General features: G+C 37.5%; 2 protein-coding genes across 3 annotated transcripts; one reads left to right on the top strand and one right to left on the bottom strand.

The window, feature by feature from the left end:
* Positions 1-948: 948 nt before the first annotated feature.
* Positions 949-4892, top strand: LOC147624283 (uncharacterized). The gene is made up of 5 exons (XM_086819817.1): positions 949-1275; positions 2545-2612; positions 2742-3233; positions 3316-3706; positions 3805-4892. The coding sequence occupies exons 2-5, from the start codon at positions 2574-2576 to the stop codon at positions 4890-4892; spliced, it is 2010 nt and encodes a 669-aa protein (XP_086675943.1). The 5' UTR covers positions 949-1275; positions 2545-2573.
* A 1527-nt stretch (positions 4893-6419) lies between these two features.
* Positions 6420-10968, bottom strand: LOC147624282 (uncharacterized). Of its 2 annotated transcripts, XM_086819253.1 has the most exons (12): positions 10676-10968; positions 9234-9304; positions 8453-8920; positions 8279-8374; positions 8031-8168; positions 7857-7957; positions 7654-7776; positions 7399-7569; positions 7166-7303; positions 6999-7092; positions 6823-6924; positions 6420-6746 (listed from the first exon to the last, which is right to left on the bottom strand). In XM_086819253.1, the coding sequence occupies exons 2-12, from the start codon at positions 9237-9239 to the stop codon at positions 6639-6641; spliced, it is 1545 nt and encodes a 514-aa protein (XP_086675379.1). In that variant the 5' UTR covers positions 9240-9304; positions 10676-10968; the 3' UTR covers positions 6420-6638. The 2 variants fall into 2 exon arrangements, with proteins under 2 accessions (XP_086675379.1, XP_086675380.1); XM_086819254.1 differs by lacking the exon at positions 10676-10968 and having other exon boundaries at positions 9234-9393.
* Positions 10969-22859: the final 11891 nt, after the last annotated feature.

The raw sequence follows: 22859 nt of genomic DNA, 5'->3' as shown, positions 1-22859 counted from the left end.
ATGGACATTTGAAAAATAGAGAAATCCTCTAAGAAAAAGTCAACGGCCTTATGTTCATTGCTAGTGCCGAAATGTGATCTACGCTGCCTATTATTTTCCAGGACAAGAGCTTGGTCTAGAATGAAAACACATCTACCTATATCTAACCAAGCTAACACCCCCTGCCACGTCATTTTTTTAAGTTCGCCCAGCGTTGACCCATCTCACCATGTGGCCACCTTTGCACTTCACTACACCGTGCCACCTTCATCTGTTCGTTTTTAAGACCACCACTCCATGCAGAGCTCAGAGCTGCCTCCTCCTTCAATCTCTCCTCTGTCATCTTGTAGGTTGCAGGTCCGCCACCACTCCATACAAAGCCTGCTCCCTTCAATCTCTTATCTTTCATCCTGCAGGCTGTAGGGACATGCACTGTAGGATCCCTATCCCCACCGCGCAACGAATTCAGGGGTGCTAGCAGCGGAAGTAGCACTTCTTGCATGGGCAGGGTCCCACACTCAAGGCCTCGCCCACGGATATCCGGACAAGAGACTAATCCATCGGTTCTTCCAAATCCGAATCTGGAAAAACTTTCCTTGCCCCGAAAAGCACGTGCGATTCCTCCAGGATAGCTTTTCTCTAACGTAGTCAAAAGCCTTAACTAACTGAATTGATCTGATCGAACCCGTAAGTCCCATAGTCAGATTAGGGAAAAGATTGTACTTGGATCATAGAGACCAACGCTTTTTTCCTCATTGAGAGGCACAGCCATTGATTCTTTTCTATAAAATAATTTTTGTCCAGGGTTTACTTCATCTATCGAACAGTCCAGCCTAACCTCAGCTTTATCTTACACGGGGTCTAAGGCATGGGATCAAGGGCGCCCACCAAAAGACAACCCCGTCGCTTGATTTCGTCCGTTGATCCTGAAAAAATTAATCTCGAGATAAAAATTAATCTCGGGATCCCGAGATTAATTTTTAAGTTTTGAATATCGGGTTGAAAAGGCGGCGAAAGGGTACACACAATCATTAAAGGCTGAGCATTCAGAAAAGATTTCATTCTCTTAAAGAATATTTGGTGGAATTTAATGCCAAGACCTATGGAGTAAATGCCACGAACTACCAAACTAATCTCGGGATCCCATAATCTCGGGATCCCGAGATTAATTTTTACAGGAAAAAGTTTCCTATTGCGCTTTTCTTTTTTTCTCCTTCATTCTTCTTCATGTTTGTTGTAGGGTTCTTACAAGAAGCTAAGAGGCCCATTATGGTGGTATATCTACATACTCATAAGGTACTTCACTAAATAGCATTCGTTGTTCTGTTTACATAAATGCAACAATGGATTATGTATTTGAAGAGGAGAGTAGTGATGACAACACTTCAAATGAATCTAGTGAGGATTTTAGTGATGAAGAGCTTGGGTTAAATGACACCCTAAACGAACATGAGAGTGTGTCAAATGATGAGGGTCCTCATAATGACACCCACCATGGGCATGACTCTTATCAAAAAAATTGGGTCGATCCACTTGCACATGTATCTCAAACTTATTTATATTTTAATAGAAGTACGTATGAATTAATGATAAGAGCATTACAGCATGATGTTTCCCTATCATTAGAAGATCTCAAGGTTTGTAGTCCATTGCTTGATTTGAAAAAGTGGCGAAGATTGAAAGATGCGTTGGTCCTTAGAACTAAGGAAGACAATAGTCATTGTCTTTGTCTAAAAGACACGCCTAATCTGAGGATCTCATGTATTGAGGATTGGGAGAGTATTGTTGTTGGAGCACATCAAAGTGAAAGTGATAGTGCTCACCGCAGTCTCAGTGATACAATAGACAAAATCAAGTCAACATGGTACATTGGTATTCAAAAGCATGGAATTCCCCAATCCTACATTAAAGAGTTTATCAATGCATGCGGATGTAAACGCCCTAAATGTAATACCGTTCCACAATCTCAGGATCTTTCAAAAGTAATAAGCACTACTAAATTTAAGGTACAGGAGCAGTTAAAGAGTATAATGATTGAGTACAATGCTAGATTAATAATGGTGAGATCAACAAAGACATATGGTTCTTCTAAGACCATGGTAGACTACATTTGTCATAGAGGAGACAAGCCAAGAAGAAGTGGAAAGCAAAAGCGCCTGCGAACATCCAAGAAATGTGGTTGCACATTCAAAGTGCAAGTGGAGTATATAGAAGGGATGGAAGATGTTCATTTATTTGTATATCCATCACATAACGGTCACACACCGGGCACAAGAAGTGATTTATATCACCTTCCAGTTCATCCATCAGTGATTGAGTGCTGCATTCAAGATTTGTTTGATGTGGGAAGCTCTAGACATGTTTCTCAAATATCATTATCTAAACAGCGACTCCATATGGAAAAGGCTTCTCTTTTGGATTGCAAAATCTATAGGTTTTTCATGATTCCTCAAGAAATTGCCATGTTGTCATATCAAGTCCGTCACCAAGGTACTATCTTCTCCCTACAGTTTACAACCTTTGTCATAATGTTTTTGGATATTCTCTAAATTGAATACATTGTAGCTAATGTGTCAACTGATGATTGGACATCAATGTTCATGGAGGCTTTGGCTCTACAGCAACAAAATAAGGTACCACTAACTATTATTATATTTAAATCCAATATAGTCATTGATACCGAAAGTATTATTATATTTAAATCCAATATAGTCATTGATACCGAAACTATCATCAAGTTCGCTTCGTTTCTAAATGTGTAGGTGGTTTACTGTCAACCATATAATCCCCATGCAGAGAAGATCAAAGAAAGGCCTTTCATACTTATCATTCAAGATGATTGGATGTTACAAATGGCTATTCGATTTTCTCACAATAATGCATGGGCAATTGATAGTACTTTCAAAACCAACATTTATGGATTGCCTTTATTTGCTGCAGTAATACCAAATCAACTTGGTGTTGGCATGCCAATATGGTTTATGATGTGTTCATGTGATCCAGGGTCTCATCATGAGGTCATTGCTCTAGAGATGACACTAAAAATAATTATGCAAAGGATGGGTAGTGTAAGGCCTAGTGCTTTGGTTATTGATAAATGCCAACAAGAACTTGAGGCTATAACCCAAGCTGTAAATGAAGATCCTCACTCTTGGATTCTCGATGATAATGGGATTCCAAGACAAATTGCATGTCATGTGCTACTTTGTTGGTTTCATGCAAAGAAGGCATGGGTGGAGAATCTACTTCCACAAGTATGCAAGCACAACTTTCGTCGCTCTTCTTTGGAGTTTGTTGAAGTAATACTTACTTATCCTAACCCATTTTGATATCCAGGTCCCAAAAGAGAAGCGAAATGAAATTTATTCTTTGATGTCTAATTTAATGCAATGTGCTACCATAGAAGATTTTGAGGGACGCTACCAAGATCTCCTGCGAAGGTATTCATCTCATCCTAATGTGCTTCGATATGTCACAAATGGTTGGTGCGGACCTAATTGCATGTGGAAAACACGGTGGCCAAAATTTGGACGAATGTTCAACTATGGCAATGTTGATACAACAAATTTGATTGAAAGATTATGGCAATATATCAAATACACTCTTCTAGAAGCTCGTATTAATCGATCAATTGTCGAGCTACTACATGCGCTCATCGGTGATTCAAAGACTGGCAACCGCATGGGTGGAACATTAACAAGGTTCTTTAGGCAAAAGCAAGAAATAGGTGAGTCGTTGATATCGAAGTCCCATCTATTTAGTCAAAAGCATGGAGTTGAATGTTATGATTTACATACATTAAGCCATTTCTTATTTATTATGCAGCTGACTCAGGTCGATTTTCAACCCGTGGCTCCTCAAAAAGACATACCTCAAGATTGCATGCCGGAGAGCAATTATTACAGAGATTCAAGGACAATCCATCATGTGTGGAGGTAGTTAACTCTATGTCATTATTGTTCAAGATTCAAAGTGTCTCTACTCCGAGCTTATGGTACCATGTGAATTTGCAAAGCAACTACTGTGATTGTCCTGATTGGAGCTCCCAATGCAAGCACATTTATGGTATTCGCTTGATAGTATTACAACATTTTCCAGAATTACAGCAATTGCTTCCTACAGTGGATAATGGAGATGAAAACCCTTTTGAAGTGGTTGATGATGTCAATACTGCAACGTGTCATGATACACATGACCATGTGACAATAGAGGAATTGTCCAAGCATATTGGAAAGCTTAAAGAAATCCTCTCCACAATTGAGCAAGTAGCGCCTACAAAAGATCCAAGGGAGATGAAAGCTGCTCTAGCACAATTGAGGGCTACTGAGGATCTACTCTTATCCGTGATGACACCAGGGAAAATCAACATGCCAGCTCGAGGAAATGTCCGACTTATTCAAGCGCATGTGACTCAAACGCGTCTTGGCCACGGAAAACCACGCAATGAAGATGATGATGTGATTACTATGGATGTTGTAGCCTCTTCAAGTCAACCAAAAAAGCCAACATGCCAAAGTGGTGTTCTTCGAAAAAGGCATCAACGTGGTAGAAGTCGAGTTCGTTTTGATAGATTTCCTCGCATATGGTGTCCACATTGCTGCACCAAAACACTATTGGTGGATCCTATAGCTATCTTCTCATGCCATACCTGCCATGCATTACTACCTTTGTCTAGGAGACATGTTAGTGAAGGAGCAGAGAAGTGTCTTCTTGGAAAATCTATTCAAGTATGTAATGATAATGATAGTTTTATGGGTATCATTTCTTCATGTCAGTATGGGTCTTCCAAAGATGAAGAGAGAATATTCATATTAAGTTCTAATGTTGCACAATTGCAACAAATCAGGGCATCTCAATTTAGAATCATACTCATGTACACTGGACATGTACCTCAAATTTTGGATTTCATCTAAACATATATTTGACTTGATCTCAATTTTAAAGTTATATGTGCATCTTTTGTCTCTCTACTAATTTCAATTCTATTACAAAGGTTACAAGTTTAATTCATCGTTGGTTAGGGTACTTTGCTTGCATAGGTCTTGTTTAATTATGATTATGACCTCTCTACAACTGGTTTTGGTTTAGGGTCTATAAGTATTAAACAAGACCTGGTTTTGATGACTGTTCTCTGGAAAGCTTAATCTCGGGATCCCGAGATTAATTGTTCCAGAGAATAGCCATGAGCATTATAGTGGTTCTGGAAAAATTAATCTCGGGATCCCGAGATTAATTTTTCCAGAGAATAGCCTTAAACAACATTAAGACTCTGGCAAAATTAATCTCGGGATCCCGAGATTAATTTTTCCAGAGAATAGCCTTGAACAACATTTAGGCTCTGGAAAAATTAATCTCGGGATCCCGAGATTAATTTTTCCAGAGCCTAAATGTTGTTCAAGGCTATTCTCTGGAAAAATTAATCTCGGGATCCCGAGATTAATTTTTCCAGAGCACAACATTAAGGCTCTGGAAAAACTAAACTCGGGATCCCGAGATTAGTTTTCACAGAGAACAGTCATCAAAACTAGAACCAAGTTTAATACTTATAGACCATAACCAAAACCATGTGCACACTTATTACCCTAACCAGAAAGACCATAATCCTCACTAGACCATAATCATAGTCCTAAAGAGACCATAATCATAAGTAAACAAAACCATAGTCATAGGGGGATCGTAATCATAGTTGTAGAGAGCCCATAATCATAATTAAACAAGACCTATGCAAGCAAAGTATCCATAACCATAACCATATTTGATCATAACCATAACCATACTTGAGACCAACAACATAACCATATTTGAGACCATAACCATATTTGAGACCATAATCATAATTAAACAAGACCTATGCAAGCAAAGTATCCATAACCATAACCATATTTGAGACCATTAACCATAACCATAACCATATTTGATCATAACAATAACCATACTTGAGACCAACAACATAACCATATTTGAGACCATAACCAACAAGATCTCATGACCAAAACTATAACCAACAAGACCATAACCATATTTGAGACTTACAACATAACCAACAAGACCATAACCATAGCCATATTTGAGACTTACAACATAACCAACAAGACCATAACCATAGCCATATTTGAGACCATTAACCATAACCATAACCATATTTGATCACATAACCATAACCATACTTAAGACCAACAACATAACCATATTTGAGATCATGAACATAACCATATTTGAGACCATAACCAACAAGATCTCATGACCAAAACTATAACCAACAAGACCATAACCATATTTGAGACTTACAACATAACCAACAAGACCATAACCATAGCCATATTTGAGACCATTAACCATAACCATAACCATATTTGATCACATAACCATAACCATACTTAAGACCAACAACATAACCATATTTGAGATCATGAACATAACCATATTTGAGACTTACAACATAACCAACAAGACCATAACTATATTTGAGATCATTAACCATAACCATTACCATATATGATCACATAACCATAACCATACTTGAGACCATCAACCGTATCCCGAATCGTCATTGACATAACAATACTATGATAATAATCCAACAAAACCATGGAAAACCACTAAAAAGACCATAACCATAAACTATAAAGCCGTAATAAAAGTGTAAAATATGTCCATCCTTAGGGAGAATTCGACATCGGCACTCTCTCTACAGCACTCTGGATCCACTCAAAAAGGTTCTTCTTTAGTCTGTCCACATCTTCATGCTTAAACCATCCTTTTGAAAGCTGAAAAAAAGAATGTTAGTCTTTAATTACTCACAAGCTAACACCCTTCATAATATAAATGATTATTTAAACCCACCCAAGTTTTGGGTCGACAATCATCCAATCCTCCTTTGATTAGAAACCACATGACTGCCATCACATAAAATCCGCAGTCATACGCATTTGGCTGTTGTGGAATCTGCATCCAAACAACCATATGAGTTCCTAATTATAGCTAGTTATTATAGATAATTGCTTCTAAGAGATATCTACCTCATAAGACTCGCATCCTATTTCTTCTGTTGGATTCAAAAGCTCCATTTTAACGATTGGATCACTACAGAAACTACCAAAATGGACAAGTGTCCTAAAAAAATGCCACTTTTTAGAGATCTGTGTAATAGGTACAACTTATAAATGCTTGAAATATCATAACATACCTGTATAGATGGTCGTGATACTTTTGTGACGAGCGCATACCAAGGGAGTCAAAACTTAAAATACAAGAACGCCTCCTTGGTAGGCTAGGCAATCGCATACAATGAGGATTGTAGAGAACAAGCAAAGTCCAATGTGCCCTAAATTTTTCATAGCGTTAGGAAAACAAAGCTTTCCACCTAGATACTTTGTGCCTAAATGATATATACTTTGAGCACAAAATATATTACTTTACCTATCAATGACAGGAAAGAATGTGAATACTTTACGCCCAAGATCGGGCGTACCCAAAAAATTAGCCATTGTATTCTCGTTTTTTTGTTTTCGGCCAAGGAACGCTCGCCATAGGCTATCCACAAACCACGTTTGCTCTAGCACATTGACCGACAATGTATTTTCCATCCATCTATATAAGATACAATGCACTATTATACACAAAAATTGATGATTATTTAGAAAAAATCATAAGGTCTGTGTAAGAGATACTCACAAGGCAAAAACATTCATTGTATTTGTAGACGCCTCAACATTAATTGTGTCTTGCACAATTGACGCATGAAGATCGACCGCCAATTTAAAGCGGGTAGACTTCATGTGAAAGACTACTCCTCCACTAAATAACCATTTTAAGAAAATAAGATTCTAAGCTCAAACAAGAGAACATTCAAACATTGAATAATAAAGAGAGCTAACCTCTCTGCAAAAGCATCGGGACTGGGACTTTTGCAGTCGAAACTCCCAGAACAAACTTTGATGTCTACATGAGCATCTTCTTTTGCATTGGGAAACTTGGGCTACCAAAATGTCTATATAAGATTTCTAAAAGTCTTTGCATTACAACATAGAAAACTAAAGGTTTTTAGGTACCTGCTGACACTCATGTATGATGTCTTCTTTTGAATGACGAGATCCGGATGGTAGAGACATATCTAATGTCCGCTTTCTTTTCACTCGTAATTTACGAGGAGCTAAAGGTGGATCTTCGACTGGACTAGTCTCCATTTGCTATTATTTTATGAAAACAAGGTTATAAGTCCTATACTAAGAAAAGAGAGAGAGAGGGAGAGAGAGAGAGAGAGAGAGAGCAAGAAAAGGTAGCACACATAATAACTTACAGGTGTATCTGGCTCCTCTTTGGTTTCTTCTTCTACATCGGGGACATCTGTTTCTTCTACATCAGGGACATCTGTTTTTGTAGTACAATTGCGTCTCTATCATAAAAACTAGGTGTATTAGAATGTAGGTATGTAGTTTATAACCATGTATAACTAAATGCAATGATAGCCTACCCATTTCTCGTATCCTTCTGTAACACGCTCTTGCACCAACTTTCTGCGTGATTCATTCCTTGAGTCCCATGTCGCCATCCTGATTTTGACATAGTTATGTACCCATTCCTCTTTAGACCCTGTCTTCTCCTTTAAGAGGTTCCATCTCCATTCTCCCTCTTTTATTTTGCTCTTCTCGTGCGCCTTTCTAGCATTTTTTGCTTTTAGCTCCTCGTTGTAAAACCGCGCCTCACTTTGGACACGCGATCTATCCGACTTTGATTTAGTCGGTCTCTCTTGCGCTTTTGGGCGACCCATTGGAAGAGGCGGGAGTACTATATTAGTACACGCATGTTTTGTTTCAAGGTGGCGTTTCATATCCACCCTTTTCTCGAAACGTTGACTTTTATCTATGCATACTTGAGAGGCAAGGCAATGTCGCCACCATTTGCCATCCTCGTCTTGTACCAATTTGAATAGAGCATGTTCCTAAAATACATCAAGCTTCTAACATCAAACAAACCCTAAACCCTAAATCTATCTACAACACATAAAATCTACCAACTTTGAGAGAAAATCCTTAGTTACGCGTGCATATGTCCTAACATTTCACATATGCAAGGCTATGCGTATCTCTTCATAAATTCAAAGAGAGTATGCTAGCCTGCGGATTATCCCTTAAACATCACCTCTCTCTCTCTCTCTCTCTCTCTCTCTCTCTCTCTCTCTCTCTCTCTCTCTCTCTCTCTCTCGTGGCAAACACACACGCTTATGTGTATCGTGTATACATGAAGATCCCTACCTCCATGGCTCGAAGAAGAGTTATCGATCGTATTTGTTCGTGCAAGTTCTTCCTTGGCTTGTGTATGCAAACTATATTGACACAAAAGCTTCAATACATTAGGCCTCAAGCTATGGATTCAATTTCCTTAAAATGTTCAAGACACATGGCTATGGCGAAGACCTACACTGAAAAGCTAAAAGTATTTTTATGATCAGACTAGTACACAACAATATATTGATCCACGTTTTGATTAGGAATAGATATATCTAGCATCCACTGTTCTGCTATAGCATCCGCATTTGCGCATGTCACATTTTTACATGCCCATGTCACAAAAGTGAGCATTAGATATCCATAGTGGGAAATTTTCTAAGAACACATGCTCTCATGTCCAGTTGACATAGATGGCATGAATAAACAAGTTAATAAACAGATTTCCAAAGGACAATCATACACTCATACACACCTCAGAAGCAACATAAACATAATGTCCAACAGCAATTGGTTACCATAAGAGAACATAAAACATACTATGCCAACTATGCTGAGCTTCCTTCCAGCCTCACCATGTAGCACTATCAATACAGTCAACACTGAATGTCCTGACACAAACACACATACATGCACAGACAGGCAACCCACTCTAGCTGCATGGGTACATGTGTGGATGGTTGAACACAGCTAACCTGGAGACCCTACATATAACAAGCCATTAACACTCTGAAGAAGAGGGACTTACATTTCCAGCTACGGAACTACAGTGCTTCCATGAACTCGCATCCAAACAATAAATAATACGCTTACACCTAAACTGTTACGCAGATGGTTAATGAAGAGGGGTTCCCACTTTCAATTCTCGAATCCCCCCTCTTTTCACATATGAATCCCGAAATACCTGCAAGGTATCCTCCCGTGTGTGTGTGTGTGTGTGTGTATACTGTTACGGAGGCCCATTATGTGTGTTCCAATCCCTTGAAGTTTACACAAATTGCCGCCTCTGTAATTTCCCATTCTCTGGATTACTACAGCATCGTGGGCTTCAGCAGGGAAGGTCTACTAGCTAAGCGCGGTTGGGGGCAGTCCTTTTTATATAGTCGGCCATGGTGCACAGAAAACGCAGATGCCTGCTGCTTTGTTCACATAAAACGCAGATTCCCTATCATAGTTATACAAGGGTACTTAAGGCCAAGCAAATATTCAAAAACGTGATTAGGATGTGGATAAAACGCAGATTCCTAATCATGTATCCCTTTGATAAAGATAAGTACCTCAGCTTGCACAGAAAACGCAGATGCCTGCCCCCTAAACCCTGCTGCTTTGTTCACATAAAACGCAGATTCCTAATCATAGGGATACAAGGGTACTTAAGGCCAAGCATATATTCAAAAACGTGATTAGAAAACGCAGATCCCTTTGTGCACAGAAAACGCAGATGCCTGCTGTTAGATAAAGACGAGTACCTCAGCTTCAAGGGCGCACAGACATGGTTATACAGGCGGCGAGCTGCTGGCGTTCGTCCGTCGCAGGAGACTGTGCCTTGGCGTGGTTGGCGGGCGCACAGACGAGGCTTCAGATATGGCGCTGCTCCAGTTTGGATGTCACCACACTGCCCGCCCCACACTCCCCGACCATCATTCGATCGGCCACCCTCAAAACGTCCCGAGATTAAATTTTAAATCGGACGGCCTCCATTCAACCCGCTTTGCAGTCCGTTGATCCCATGGCCTCAGCCCGTGTTAGATAAAGACGAGGCCAGCCTAACCCCATCCAGTCCCATGGGTTAGCCAACCGCGCCCAACCACTGTAGTGATGGGATCCAATTAAGAATTTGGTTAGGTTTTGTCCCAGGTACCAGAGAAAAGAGTTCCCAGGCCCCCTAGCCGGAAATTCATGCAAACTTAAAACTAGTCACACCACTTACACACCCAATATGAAATTGCCTTTTTCACATAATCAGCATCTTCTAAAAACAATCTTTTAATGAAACCATTGTGTCACTGATCATAATCGTCAAAATCTCCGGTTGAATCCTTATTTCCAATCATTCTTTCATCAGTGTACCTATGGCATCATTGGCAACCAGAACGCTCACCAGCTATCCACTCAGGGGCCTTTTCGATAGTTCCTAGCTCATAGTAACCGGCAATATATTTACATATCAAAATGGAATCTCCATTGAAGATCAGCAAGATCAACCAACGGATCTATATAAAGGAGCCATGGACTCATCCGTTGAGGACCAGCAAGGTCAACCAACCAAATCCATGCCCGAATTTAGAAAACGACTCTTACTCCTTGTTCCAATATCTTCCCCGACGTACGTGTGGGTATCTTCAGCGACCCATAGCCCGAGCACCGTATGGTCACAGCACCCTCTAGGATCCTTCGTAGGTCACCTAGCGCTTCACTCATAGGACGCTTCCTTGGTCCCTCATCCACTATACCAGAAGCTCACCATTTAAATCAAACCGAGGCTGGTCAAGACCTCGGCTGACCTTGCTAAGCGAGACGTCCTCCGATGACTCTCCGCCAGCAGTTGCAACTTTAACAGATAGGTCTCCACGACCTCATTCACAAGACGGTCAAAATGCTTCCCCAGCATTCTTGACATAAAACAGTCATTTAAAAACAGATTTCACATACAAATACAGTTCCAACAATATTTCCATCTTTTCTCATTACTCCACATCCTTTCCCATTAGTCTCCATCTTTTCTCATCTTTCCATAATTTTATTTTCTTCATCGATCCCTATCACATCACATCATTCCCACATCAAATCACATCCAACCACATCATCCACGCATCAGTCCACATCATCTATACATCTATCCACATCAATCCACATCATCCATACATCCATCCACATCAATCCACATCAATCCACATCATCCATACATCCATCTACACCAATCTACATTATCCACACATCAATCCACATCATCCACCAATCAATCCACATCATCCATACATCCATCTACACCAATCTACATTATCCACACATCAATCCACATCATCCATACATCCATCTACATCAATCCACATTATCCACACATCCATACATCCATCCACTTCATCCACATCAATCCACATCAATCCACATCATCCATACATCCATCTACACTAATCCACATTATCCACTATGGGACTTCTGGGTTCGCTCAGATCATCTTCATTAGTTAAGGCTTTTGACTACGTTAGAGAAAAGTTATCTTGGAGGAATTGCCCATGCTTTCCGGGCAAGGGAAGTCTTCCGGATTCGGATTTGGAAGAACCGATGGATTAGTCTCTTGTCCGGATATTCGTGGGCGAGGCCCCGGCTGTGGGACCCTGCCCCGTGCAAGAAGTGCTAGCATCCTTGAATTCGTTGTGTGGTGGGGACAGGGATCCTACAACTGGTATTAGAGCAAATTGGCTAATGAGGATCAATCGAGAAGCCAAAAATATCAAAAATTTATGAAGAAGTAGTAAAAGGTTGTAATTGTGTGATAAAATTCATACAAATTAATATTCAAACTGAAAATTTGTAAATTGGTAATTGGGTCTTCAGATGGAAGTACCGCAATTGTATGGAATCCTTGACTTCCTTGAGGCCTAGACATGATGGAATTTACCTTATAGTTCCAAGGACCGTGACTACCCGTATATACCGAGGGTATAACTGCAGCTCTTTACTGGCAGTATATACGAGTAAATCTAAGACTTGAAATTATAAGTATTAATACTATCTAGATGATGAATTCGAATGTGGTTGATATCATTTTAAATTCTGATTGAGAACTGATGAGTTAATTGGGATTCTTATTGAAAAATGAAGATTCCTGAATTTTGGTTGAAATGTAATAATCTAAGCAAAACCACAATGAGGATGAATGGGACGAGTCCCTGTGATAATGTTCGCATAGCTGGAATGACGTTAATGACTTCAGCAAATCACTATGAGATTAGTGGATTGTGCTTGGCAGATTGCTGATGTTAACACTTGACACCCAGTGGATCAAGTTAAGGGATGTCAATCTTTGTAGAATCCATCCGCACTCCATCTTTGGACACAATATGTCCATGACGGACTGTTCAGATAGAAATTTCGGTCTAATGGACCATTATTGTGATAAGGATTGAATGTTACGATCTGAGTGAATTATTATCTGATGATGAGTTTTATATAAGGGATCTTTATCCGAGGATTCTGTTGGGTTCACCAGACTATAAGGAACCCCAGAATCAGTTGGATCTTAAGGAAAAGAGTTCTCCTCTAATTTTACGAGATGAGGACATCTCGCGTTTTTTAAGTGGGGTAGGATGAAAGATTCCTCCCTCCGGCTTTTGAGGTGTGCAGGTGTAAGAACCTCCCCTTCTGATCTTATAATTATTCCCCTCTCTGAAATAAAAGAAAGATCTTGTTTTACCCTGTTTTGGCCTAGAGAGAGAAAGTGTTCTAGAGAGAGATTATTCAATTTTAAGATATTTTTGGATGGAAAAATATCTCTTCTTATTAAAATAAATTTCCCCGAAACAGAAGTTCAAAAAGATCTTCAGAAGGTGCATTAGAAATCAATTATAATATGTTCAAAAGGCCTTATCTTAAGGGTCCAAATTTTCAAAAAATTTTAAATTAAGGTTCTCAGAGGCCAATCAGATTCATCCAAATGTAGGGAGGAGATAAATTGAAGAAATAAAGAAAATCCCCCCAAAAATGAGTAAATACTCACATAAGATGAAGAGTTGACTAAGGACAAGGATATTAGTTAAAAAAGAAGAGATATTTAGAGAAATGATGCATTTTTGACACCTCAGTGTGGGGGAATTCCCATCATGAAGGAGGCACCTATTTCACATGTGTGGGTGAGTTTTAAACTCACAAATAATGAGATATTTTCATCTCTCCTCTCTCCTTCTTTAACTAGATCCAAAAAGTAAGCTAAACTGACCTAAAAATGGTCAAAAATTGACCAAACTGATCTGGAAAATTCTAGAATGAGTTTGCTTAGTTAGAGGCTCACTTTTTCCTATAAATAAAGCCTCCGCCTTTGTAAATGGTTAATAGTGTTTTATGCATTGTTACTCTACTCCTTCCCAAAGCCAAAAACTATGAATTTATTTACAATTCATTAGTTTTTGACCATTCCCTCTTCTAAAGAATCGGTAGCCGCTCTTGTTGCAAACAAGAGTAGATCCCTCAAACCATCAAGCCAAAGGAAAGCTCCCAGAAATTCATGTAAGTTAGAAATCTTACTTTTTCTTATTCCTTTTAATGGTTTTTTGATTTTTGTTTTGTTTTAAAATGTAAAATGATGCTATACCTTGCTGGAAAGGCTTTCCCCCTCTCTTCTTCTTAAATTCTACCTTTCTTTATGCTAGATAAGTAATCTAATGGTTGGAATTAAACTTTTCATATTATTTCTCCGTTAAAAGTGGAATTTGATTAGTTTAGAATGCTTTAAACCATTTGGGGATAATTTTTAAGTAACTTAATGATAGGAAAAATTGAAAAATGGTCAGCCATACAAAGGAGATTATGGCAAAATTTTCTTAAATTTTGTGAAATAAGTTTTATCTTTTATTATTCAAGAAGAGTAATCCCCACCGCTTGTGTATTCTAAAAGTGTTATTTTTATTCTATACATAGAAAAATGCATATTAGAAATATTTTTATTATAAAAGTATTTTCATTAGAATTAATTTCTATGCATAGAAAGATGCATATTGGGAATATTTTGATTATAAAAGTGTCACTTTCATCAAAATTGATTTTTATGCATAAACAGATGCATAAAAGAATTTTTTTTATTTTAAAAGCATTACTTTCATTAAAATTGAATTTATTCATAAATAGATGCATAAAAGAATTTTTTTATTATAAAAGCGTAACTTTCATCAAATTTTGATTTTATGCATAGAAAGATGCATAAAGAAAGTTATTTTTATTTCAAAAGAGTTATTCTCATCAATTTTGATTTTATGCATAGAAAGATGCATAAAGAAATTTATTTTTATTTCAAAAGAGTTATTCTTATCAATTTTGATTTTATGCATAGAAAGATGCATAAAGGAATTTATTTTTATTTCAAAAGAGTTATTCTCATCAATTTTGATTTTATGAATAGAAAGGTGCATAAAGGAATTTATTTTTATTTCAAAAGAGTTATTCTCATCAATTTTGATTTTATGAATAGAAAGATGTGTAAAGAAATTTATTTCTATTTCAAAAGAGTTATTCTCATCAATTTTGATTTTATGCATAGAAAGGTGCATAAAGAATTTTTTTTTAATTTCAAAAGAGTTATTCTCATTAAAATTGAATTTATGCATAAAAAGATGCATAAAAGATTTATTTTTATTTTAAAAGTGTTATTCTCCTTAAAATTGAATTCATGCATAAATAAATGCATAAATGGATTTTTATAAAAGTGTTATTTCCCACTGAAGTTGTTCTTATGCATAAATAGGTGTGTAAAGAATCTTTATATCAATAATGAGGATGAGAGGTAGATAGATGTGATGATATGTAATATGAATCACATAGATGAGAATGAATAGAGAATGGATGTGATGAGAATAGAAGTAATGAGAATGAGAGGTAGATAGATGTGATGATATGTGATATGAATCAGATAGATGAGAATGAATAGAGAATGGATGTGATGAGAATAGAAGTAATGAGAATGAGAGGTAGATAGATGTGATGATATGCGATATGAATAAAATAGATGAGAATGAATAGAGAATGGATGTGATGGGAATAGAAGTGATGAGAATGCGAGCTAAATAGGTGTGATGAGATGGGATGCGAATCTGATAAATGTGAATGAATGATAAGGGATGTGAATGAATGTGATAGCATGTGAATAGGGATGTGAATAAATGATAAGGGATGTGAATAAATGTGATAGCATATGAATCGGGATGTGAATGAATGATATAGGATGTGAATGAATGATATAGGATGTGAATGAATGTGATAGCGTATGAATCGGGATCTGAATGAATGATATGGGATGTGAATGAATGTGATAGCATATCAATCGAGATGTGAATGAATGATAAGGGATGTGAATGGATATGATGTGATATGAATCGAGATGTGAATGAATGATAAGAGACGTGAATGAATGTGTTAGCATGTGAATCGGGATGTGAATGAATGAGATGTGATGTGAAATGAATGTGAATAGATGCGATAGATGTTAATGTATGTGAAGTGATGAGATATATGGGTAGATGCAAGTGGATGAGATCTGATGAGGGTAAATGAGGAAATAAGTGATGAGATAGAAAAAGATGTGATAAGAAGAGAATGGGAATACTTATAAAATGAATGTGGATTGATGTGTGGATAATGTGGATTGATGTATATGGGTGTATGGATGATGTGGATTAATGTGTGGATAATGTGGATTGATGTAGATGGATGTTTGGATGATGTGGATTGATGTGTGGAATGTGAATCGATGTAGATGAATGTATGGATGATGTGGATTGATGTGGACGATGTGGATTGATGTGTGGATAATGTGGATTGGTGTAGATGGATGTATGGATGATGTGGATGATGTGGATGGATGTATGGATGTGTGGATAATGTGTATTGATGTAGATGGATATATGGATGATGTGGATTGATGTGTGGATAATGTGGATTGATGTAGATGGATGTATGGATGATGTGGATTGATGTGTGGATAATGTGGATTGATGTAGATGAATGTATGGATGATGTGGATTGATGTGGATTGATGTGTGGATAATGTGGATTAGTGTAGATGGATGTATGGATGATGTCGATTGATGTGGATTGATATGGATGAAGTGGATGGATGTATGGATGTGTGGATAATGTGGATTGATGTAGATGGATGTATGGATGATGTGGATTGATGTGTGGATAATGTGGATTGGTGTAGATGGATGTATGGATGATGTGGATTGATATGGATGGATGTATGGATGATGTGGACTGATGCGTGGATGATGCGGTTGGATATGATTTGATGTGGAAATGATGTGATGTGACAGGGATTGATGAAGAAAATAAAATTGTGGGAAGATGAGAAAAGATGGGGACTAATGTGAAAGGATGTGGAGTAATGAGAAAAGATGGAAATATTGTTGGAACTGTATTTGTATGTGAAATCTATTTTTAAATGACTGTTTTATGTCAAGAATGCTAGGGAAGCATTTTGACCATCTTATGAATGAGGTCCTCGAGACCTATCTGTTAAAGTTGCAACTGTTGACGGAGAGTCATCGGAGGACGTCTCGCGTAGCAAGGTCGGTCGAGGTCTTGACCAGCCTCAGTTTGATTTAAATGGTGAGCTCCCGGTACAGTGGATGAGGGACCAAGGAAGCGGCCTATGAGTGAAGCGCTAGGTGACCTGCGAAGGATCCTAGAGGGTGCTGACCATACGGTGCTCGGGCTCTGGGTTGCCGAAGATACCCACACGTACATCGAGGAAGATATTGGAACAAGGAGTAAGAGTTGTTTTCTGAATTCGGGCATGGATCTGGTTGGTTGACCTTGCTGGTCCTCAACCGATGAGTCCATGGCTCTTCTATATGGATCCATTGGTTAATCTTGCTGATCCTCAACACGGAGAATCCATTTTGATATGTGAATATATTGCCGGTTACTATGAGCTAGGAACTATCGAAAAGGTCCCTAAGTGGACAGGTGGTGAGCGTTCTGGTTGCCAATGATGCCATAGGTACACCGATGAATGAAGGAATGATTGGAAATAAGGATTCAACCGGAGATTTTGACGATTATGATCACTGACGCAATGGTTTCATTAAAAGATTGTTTTTAGAAGATGCTGATTCTGTGAAAAAGGCAATTTCATATTGGGTGTGTAAGTGGTGTGACTAGTTTTAAGTTTGCAGGCAGCTAGGGAGCCTTGCAACTCTTTTCCCCTGGTACCCGGGACAAAACCTAACCAAATTCTTAATTGGATCCCATCACTACAGTGGTTGGCTAACCCATGGGACTGGATGGGGTTAGGCTGGACTGATGGATCCCTAAATTGAGACTCAATTTTGTTTTGGTTCGATAGATGAAGTAAATCCCGGACAAAAATTATTCTATGGAAAAGAATCAACGGCTGTGCCTCTCAATGAGGAAAAAAGCCTTGGTCTCTATGATCCAAGTACAATCTTTCCCTGATCTGACTATGGGACCTACAGGTTTGGTCAGATAAGTTTAATTAGTTAAGGCTTTTGACTACGTTAGAGAAAAGTTATCCTGGAAGAATCGCCCATTCTTTCCAGGCAAGGGAAGTTTTTTCGGATTCGGATTTGGAAGAACCGATGGATTAGTCTCTTGTCCAGATATCTGTGGACGAGGCCCCGAGTGTGGGTCCCTGCCCCGCGTAAGAAGTGCTACTTCCGCTGCTAGCACCCCCTGAATTCGTTGCGTGGTGGGGACAGGGATCCTACAACTGGTATTAGAGCAAATTGGCTAATGAGGATCACTCGAGAAAGCCAAAAATATCAAAAATTTATGAAGAAGCAGTAAAGGGTTGTAATTGTGTGATAAAATTCATACAAATTGATATTCAAACTGAAAATTCATAAATTGGTAATTGGGTCTTCAGATGGAAGTACCGCAATTGTATGGAATCCCTGACTTGCTTGAGGCCTAGACATGATGGAATTTACCTTATAGTTCCAAGGACCGTGACTACCCGTATATACTGAGGGTATAACTGCAGCTCTTTACTGGCAGTATATATGAGTAAATCTAAGACTTGAAATTATAAGTATTAATACTATCTAGATGATGAATTCGAATGTGGTTGATATGATTTTAAATTTTGATTGAGAATTGATGAGTTGATTTGGATTCTGATTGAAAAATGAAGATTCCTGAATTTTGGTTGAAATGTAATAAACTAAGCAAAACCACAATGAGGATGAATGGGACGAGTCCCTATGATAATGTTCGTAGCTGGAATGACGTTAATGACTTTAGTAAATCACTATGAGATTACTTGACCTAGTGAATCAAGTTAAGGGATGTCAAATTAAAAATCTGTATAATTGAAAATTTCCATGACGGACTGTTCAGATAGATGACGAACTGTTTAGATAGAAATTTTGGTCTGACCATTATTGTGATAAGGATTGAATGTTAAGATCTGAGTGAATTATTATCTGATGATGATGAGTTTTATATAAGGGATCCTTATCCCAAGATTCTGTTGGGTTCACCAGACTATAAGGAACCCCAGAATCAGTTGGATCTTAAGGAAAAGAGTTCTCCTCTAATTTTGCGAGATGAGGACATCTCGTGTTTTTAAAGTGGGGTAGGATGTAAGATTCCTCCCTCCGGCTTTTGAGGTGTGCAGGTGTAAGAACCTCCCCTTCTGATCTTATAATTATTCCCCTCTCTGAAATAAAAGAAAGATCCTGTTTTACCCTGTTTTAGCCTAGAGAGAGAAAGTGTTCTAGAGAGAGGTTATTCAATTTTTAGATATTTTTGGATGGAAAAATATCTCTTCTTATTAAAATAAATTCCCCCAAAACAGAAGTTCAAAAAGATTTTCAAAAGGTGCATTAGAAATCAATTCAAAAGGCCTTATCCTAAGGGTCCAGATTTTTGAAAAATTTTAAATTAAGGTTCTGAGGGGCCAATCAGATTCATCCAAATGTAGGGAGGAGATAAATTGAAGAAATAAAGAAAATCCCCCAAAAATGAGTAAATACTCACATAAGATGAAGAGTTGACTAAGGACAAGGATATTAATTAAAAAAGAAGAGATATTTAGAGAAATGATGCATTTTTGACACCTCAGTGGGGGAATTCCCCTCATGAAGGAGGCACCTATTTCACATGTGTGGGTGAGTTTTAAACTTACAAATAATGAGATATATTCATCTCTCCTCTCTCCTTATTCAACTAGATCCAAAAAGTAAGCTAAACTGACCTAAAAATGGTCAAAAATTGACCAAACTGATCTGGAAAATTCTAGAATGAGTTTGCTTGGTTAGAGGCTCACTTTTTCCTATAATATAAGCCTCCCCCTTTGTAAATGGTTAATAGTGTTTTATGCACTGTTACTCTACTCCTCCCAGAGCCAAAAACTGTGAATTTATTAATAATTCATTAGTTTTTGACTATTCCCTCTTCTAAAGAATTGGTGGCCATTTTTGTTGCAAACAAGAGTAGATCCCTCAAACCATCAAGCCAAAGGAAAGCTCCCAGAAATTCATGTAAGTTAGAAATCTTACTTTTTCTTATTCCTTTTAATGGTTTTAAGATTTTTGTTTTGTTTTAAAATGTAAAATGATGCTATACCTTGCTGGAAAGACTTCCCCCCTCTCTTCTTCTTAAATTCTGCCTTTCTTTATCCTAGATAAGTAATCTAATGGTTGGAATTAAACTTTTCATATTATTTCTCCTTTAAAAGTGGAATTTGATTAGTTTAGAATGCTTTAAACCATTTGGGGATAATTTTTATGTAACTTAAGGATAGAAAAAATTAAAAAATGGTCAGCCATACAAAAAGGAGGTTATGGCAAAATTTTCTTAAATTTTGTGAAATAAGTTTTATCTTTTATTATTAAAAAAGAGTTATTCTCATCAATTTTGATTTTATGCATAGAAAGGTGCATAAAGAAATTTATTTTTATTTCAAAAGAGTTATTCTCATCAATTTTGATTTTATGCAAAGAAAGGTGCATAAAGAAATTTATTTTTTATTTCAAAAGAGTTATTCTCATTAAAGTTGAATTTATACATAGAAAGATGCGTAAAAGATTTATTTTTATTTCGAAAGTGTTATTCTCCTTAAAATTGAATTTATGCATAAATAGATGCATAAATGGATTTTTATAAAAGTGTTATTTTCCACTGAAGTTGTTCTTATGCATAAATAGATGTGTAAAGAATCTTTATATCAATAATCAGAATGAGAGGTAGATAGATGTGATGATATGTGATATGAATCAGATAGATGAGAATGAATAGAGAATGGATGTGATGAGAATAGAAGTAATGAGAATGAGAGGTAGATAGATGTGATGATATGTGATATGAATCAGATAGATGAGAATGAATAGAGAATGGATGTGATGGGAATAGAAGTGATGAGAATGAGAGCTAAATAGGTGTGATGAGATGGGATGCAAATCTGATAAATGTGAATGAATGATAAGGGATGTGAATGAATGTGATAGCATGTGAATCGAGATGTGAATGAATGATAAGGGATGTGAATGAATGATATTTGATGTGAATGAATGTGATAGCATATGAATCGAGATGTGAATGAATGATATAGGATGTGAATAAATGTGATAGCATATGAATCGGGATGTGAATGAATGATATAGGATGTGAATGAATGTGATAGCATATGAATTCGGATGTGAATGATTGATAAGGGATGTAAATGAATGTGATAGCATATGAATCCGGATGTGAATGAATGATAAGGGATGTGAATGGATGTGATGTGATGTGAATCGGTATGTGAATGAGGGATGTGAATGAATGATAAGGGATGTGAATGAATGATAAGGGACGTGAATGAATGATAAGGGACGTGAATGTGTTAGAACGTGAATGATAAGGGACGTGAATGTGTTAGAATGTGAATCGGGATGTGAATGAATGAGATGTGATGTGAAATGAATGTGAATAGATGCGATGTAAATTGGATAGATGTTAATGTATGTGAAGTGATGAGATATATGGGTAGATGCAAGTGGATGAGATCTGATGAGGATAAATGAGGAAATAAGTGAGGAGATATAAAAAGATGTGATTAGAAGAGAATGGGAATACTTATGAAATGAATGTGGATTGATGTGTAGATAATGTGGATTGATGTAGATGGATGTATGGATGATGTGGATTGATGTGTGGATAATGTGGATTGATGTAGATGGATGTATGGATGATGTGGATTGATGTGTTGGCAATGTGGATTGGTGTAGATGGGTGTATGGATGATGTGGATTGATGTGGATGGATATATGGATGTGTGGATAATTTGGATTGATGTAGATGGATGCATGGATGATATGGATTTGATGTGTGGATAATGTGGATTGATGTAGATGGATGTATGGATGATGTGGATTGAAGATTGTACTTGGATCATAGAGACCAACGATGATGGTAGTTTCATCCAAGTAAAGGATCATAGGGTGGATAGTCAATGGGTTGTTCCATATAATCCTTTTCTATCTATGAGATACAAAGTGCATATTAACATAGAAGTATGCTCTACTATTACAGTACTGAAGTATTTGTATAAGTATGTATATAAAGGACATGATAGAGCTCCTATAAAGTTGCAAGATACACATGGGATTATTGACGACGTTAGTTAATACGTGGATGCATGGTACGTGTTTGCATCTCAGACATGCTGACGCTTATACCAATATGATTTATATAATGAAAAGCCTGATATACAAAGGTTGCATGTTCATCTTTCGATGAAAAATAATATGATATTTAATGACCATGATGAATTGCGTGATGTAATTAGTTGTGATGACAGAAACTCTTACCAAATGGTTTAGAGACAATGAGTTGCATGCAGATGCAAATAGCTTGCTATCTGTTGATTTTCCTTGCAAGTGGGTTTGGAAGTCAACTCTTCAATCATGGACTAAAAGAAAAAGGGAGAATATGATT

Source organism: Cibotium barometz, chromosome 25 (assembly GCF_041138505.1).
Source record: "Cibotium barometz isolate CiBa-2024 chromosome 25, ASM4113850v1, whole genome shotgun sequence".
Taxonomy (NCBI): Eukaryota; Viridiplantae; Streptophyta; class Polypodiopsida; order Cyatheales; family Cibotiaceae; genus Cibotium; species Cibotium barometz.
This window is presented reverse-complemented; position numbering and strand designations above follow the sequence as displayed.

Bases quoted from the DNA above. Each gene is read 5' to 3' on its own strand.
- LOC147624282 (XM_086819253.1), bottom strand. The intron at 7,958-8,030 runs GTACCTAAAAAC...ACATTTTGGTAG, and splicing joins TCATACATGAGTGTCAGCAG to CCCAAGTTTCCCAATGCAAA. The intron at 7,093-7,165 runs GTATGTTATGAT...GCATTTTTTTAG, and splicing joins TATCACGACCATCTATACAG to GACACTTGTCCATTTTGGTA.
- LOC147624283 (XM_086819817.1), top strand. From the start codon at position 2,574: ATGTTCATGGAGGCTTTGGCTCTACAGCAACAAAATAAG. The intron at 3,234-3,315 runs GTATGCAAGCAC...TTTGATATCCAG, and splicing joins TGGAGAATCTACTTCCACAA to GTCCCAAAAGAGAAGCGAAA. The intron at 3,707-3,804 runs GTGAGTCGTTGA...TTTATTATGCAG, and splicing joins TAGGCAAAAGCAAGAAATAG to CTGACTCAGGTCGATTTTCA.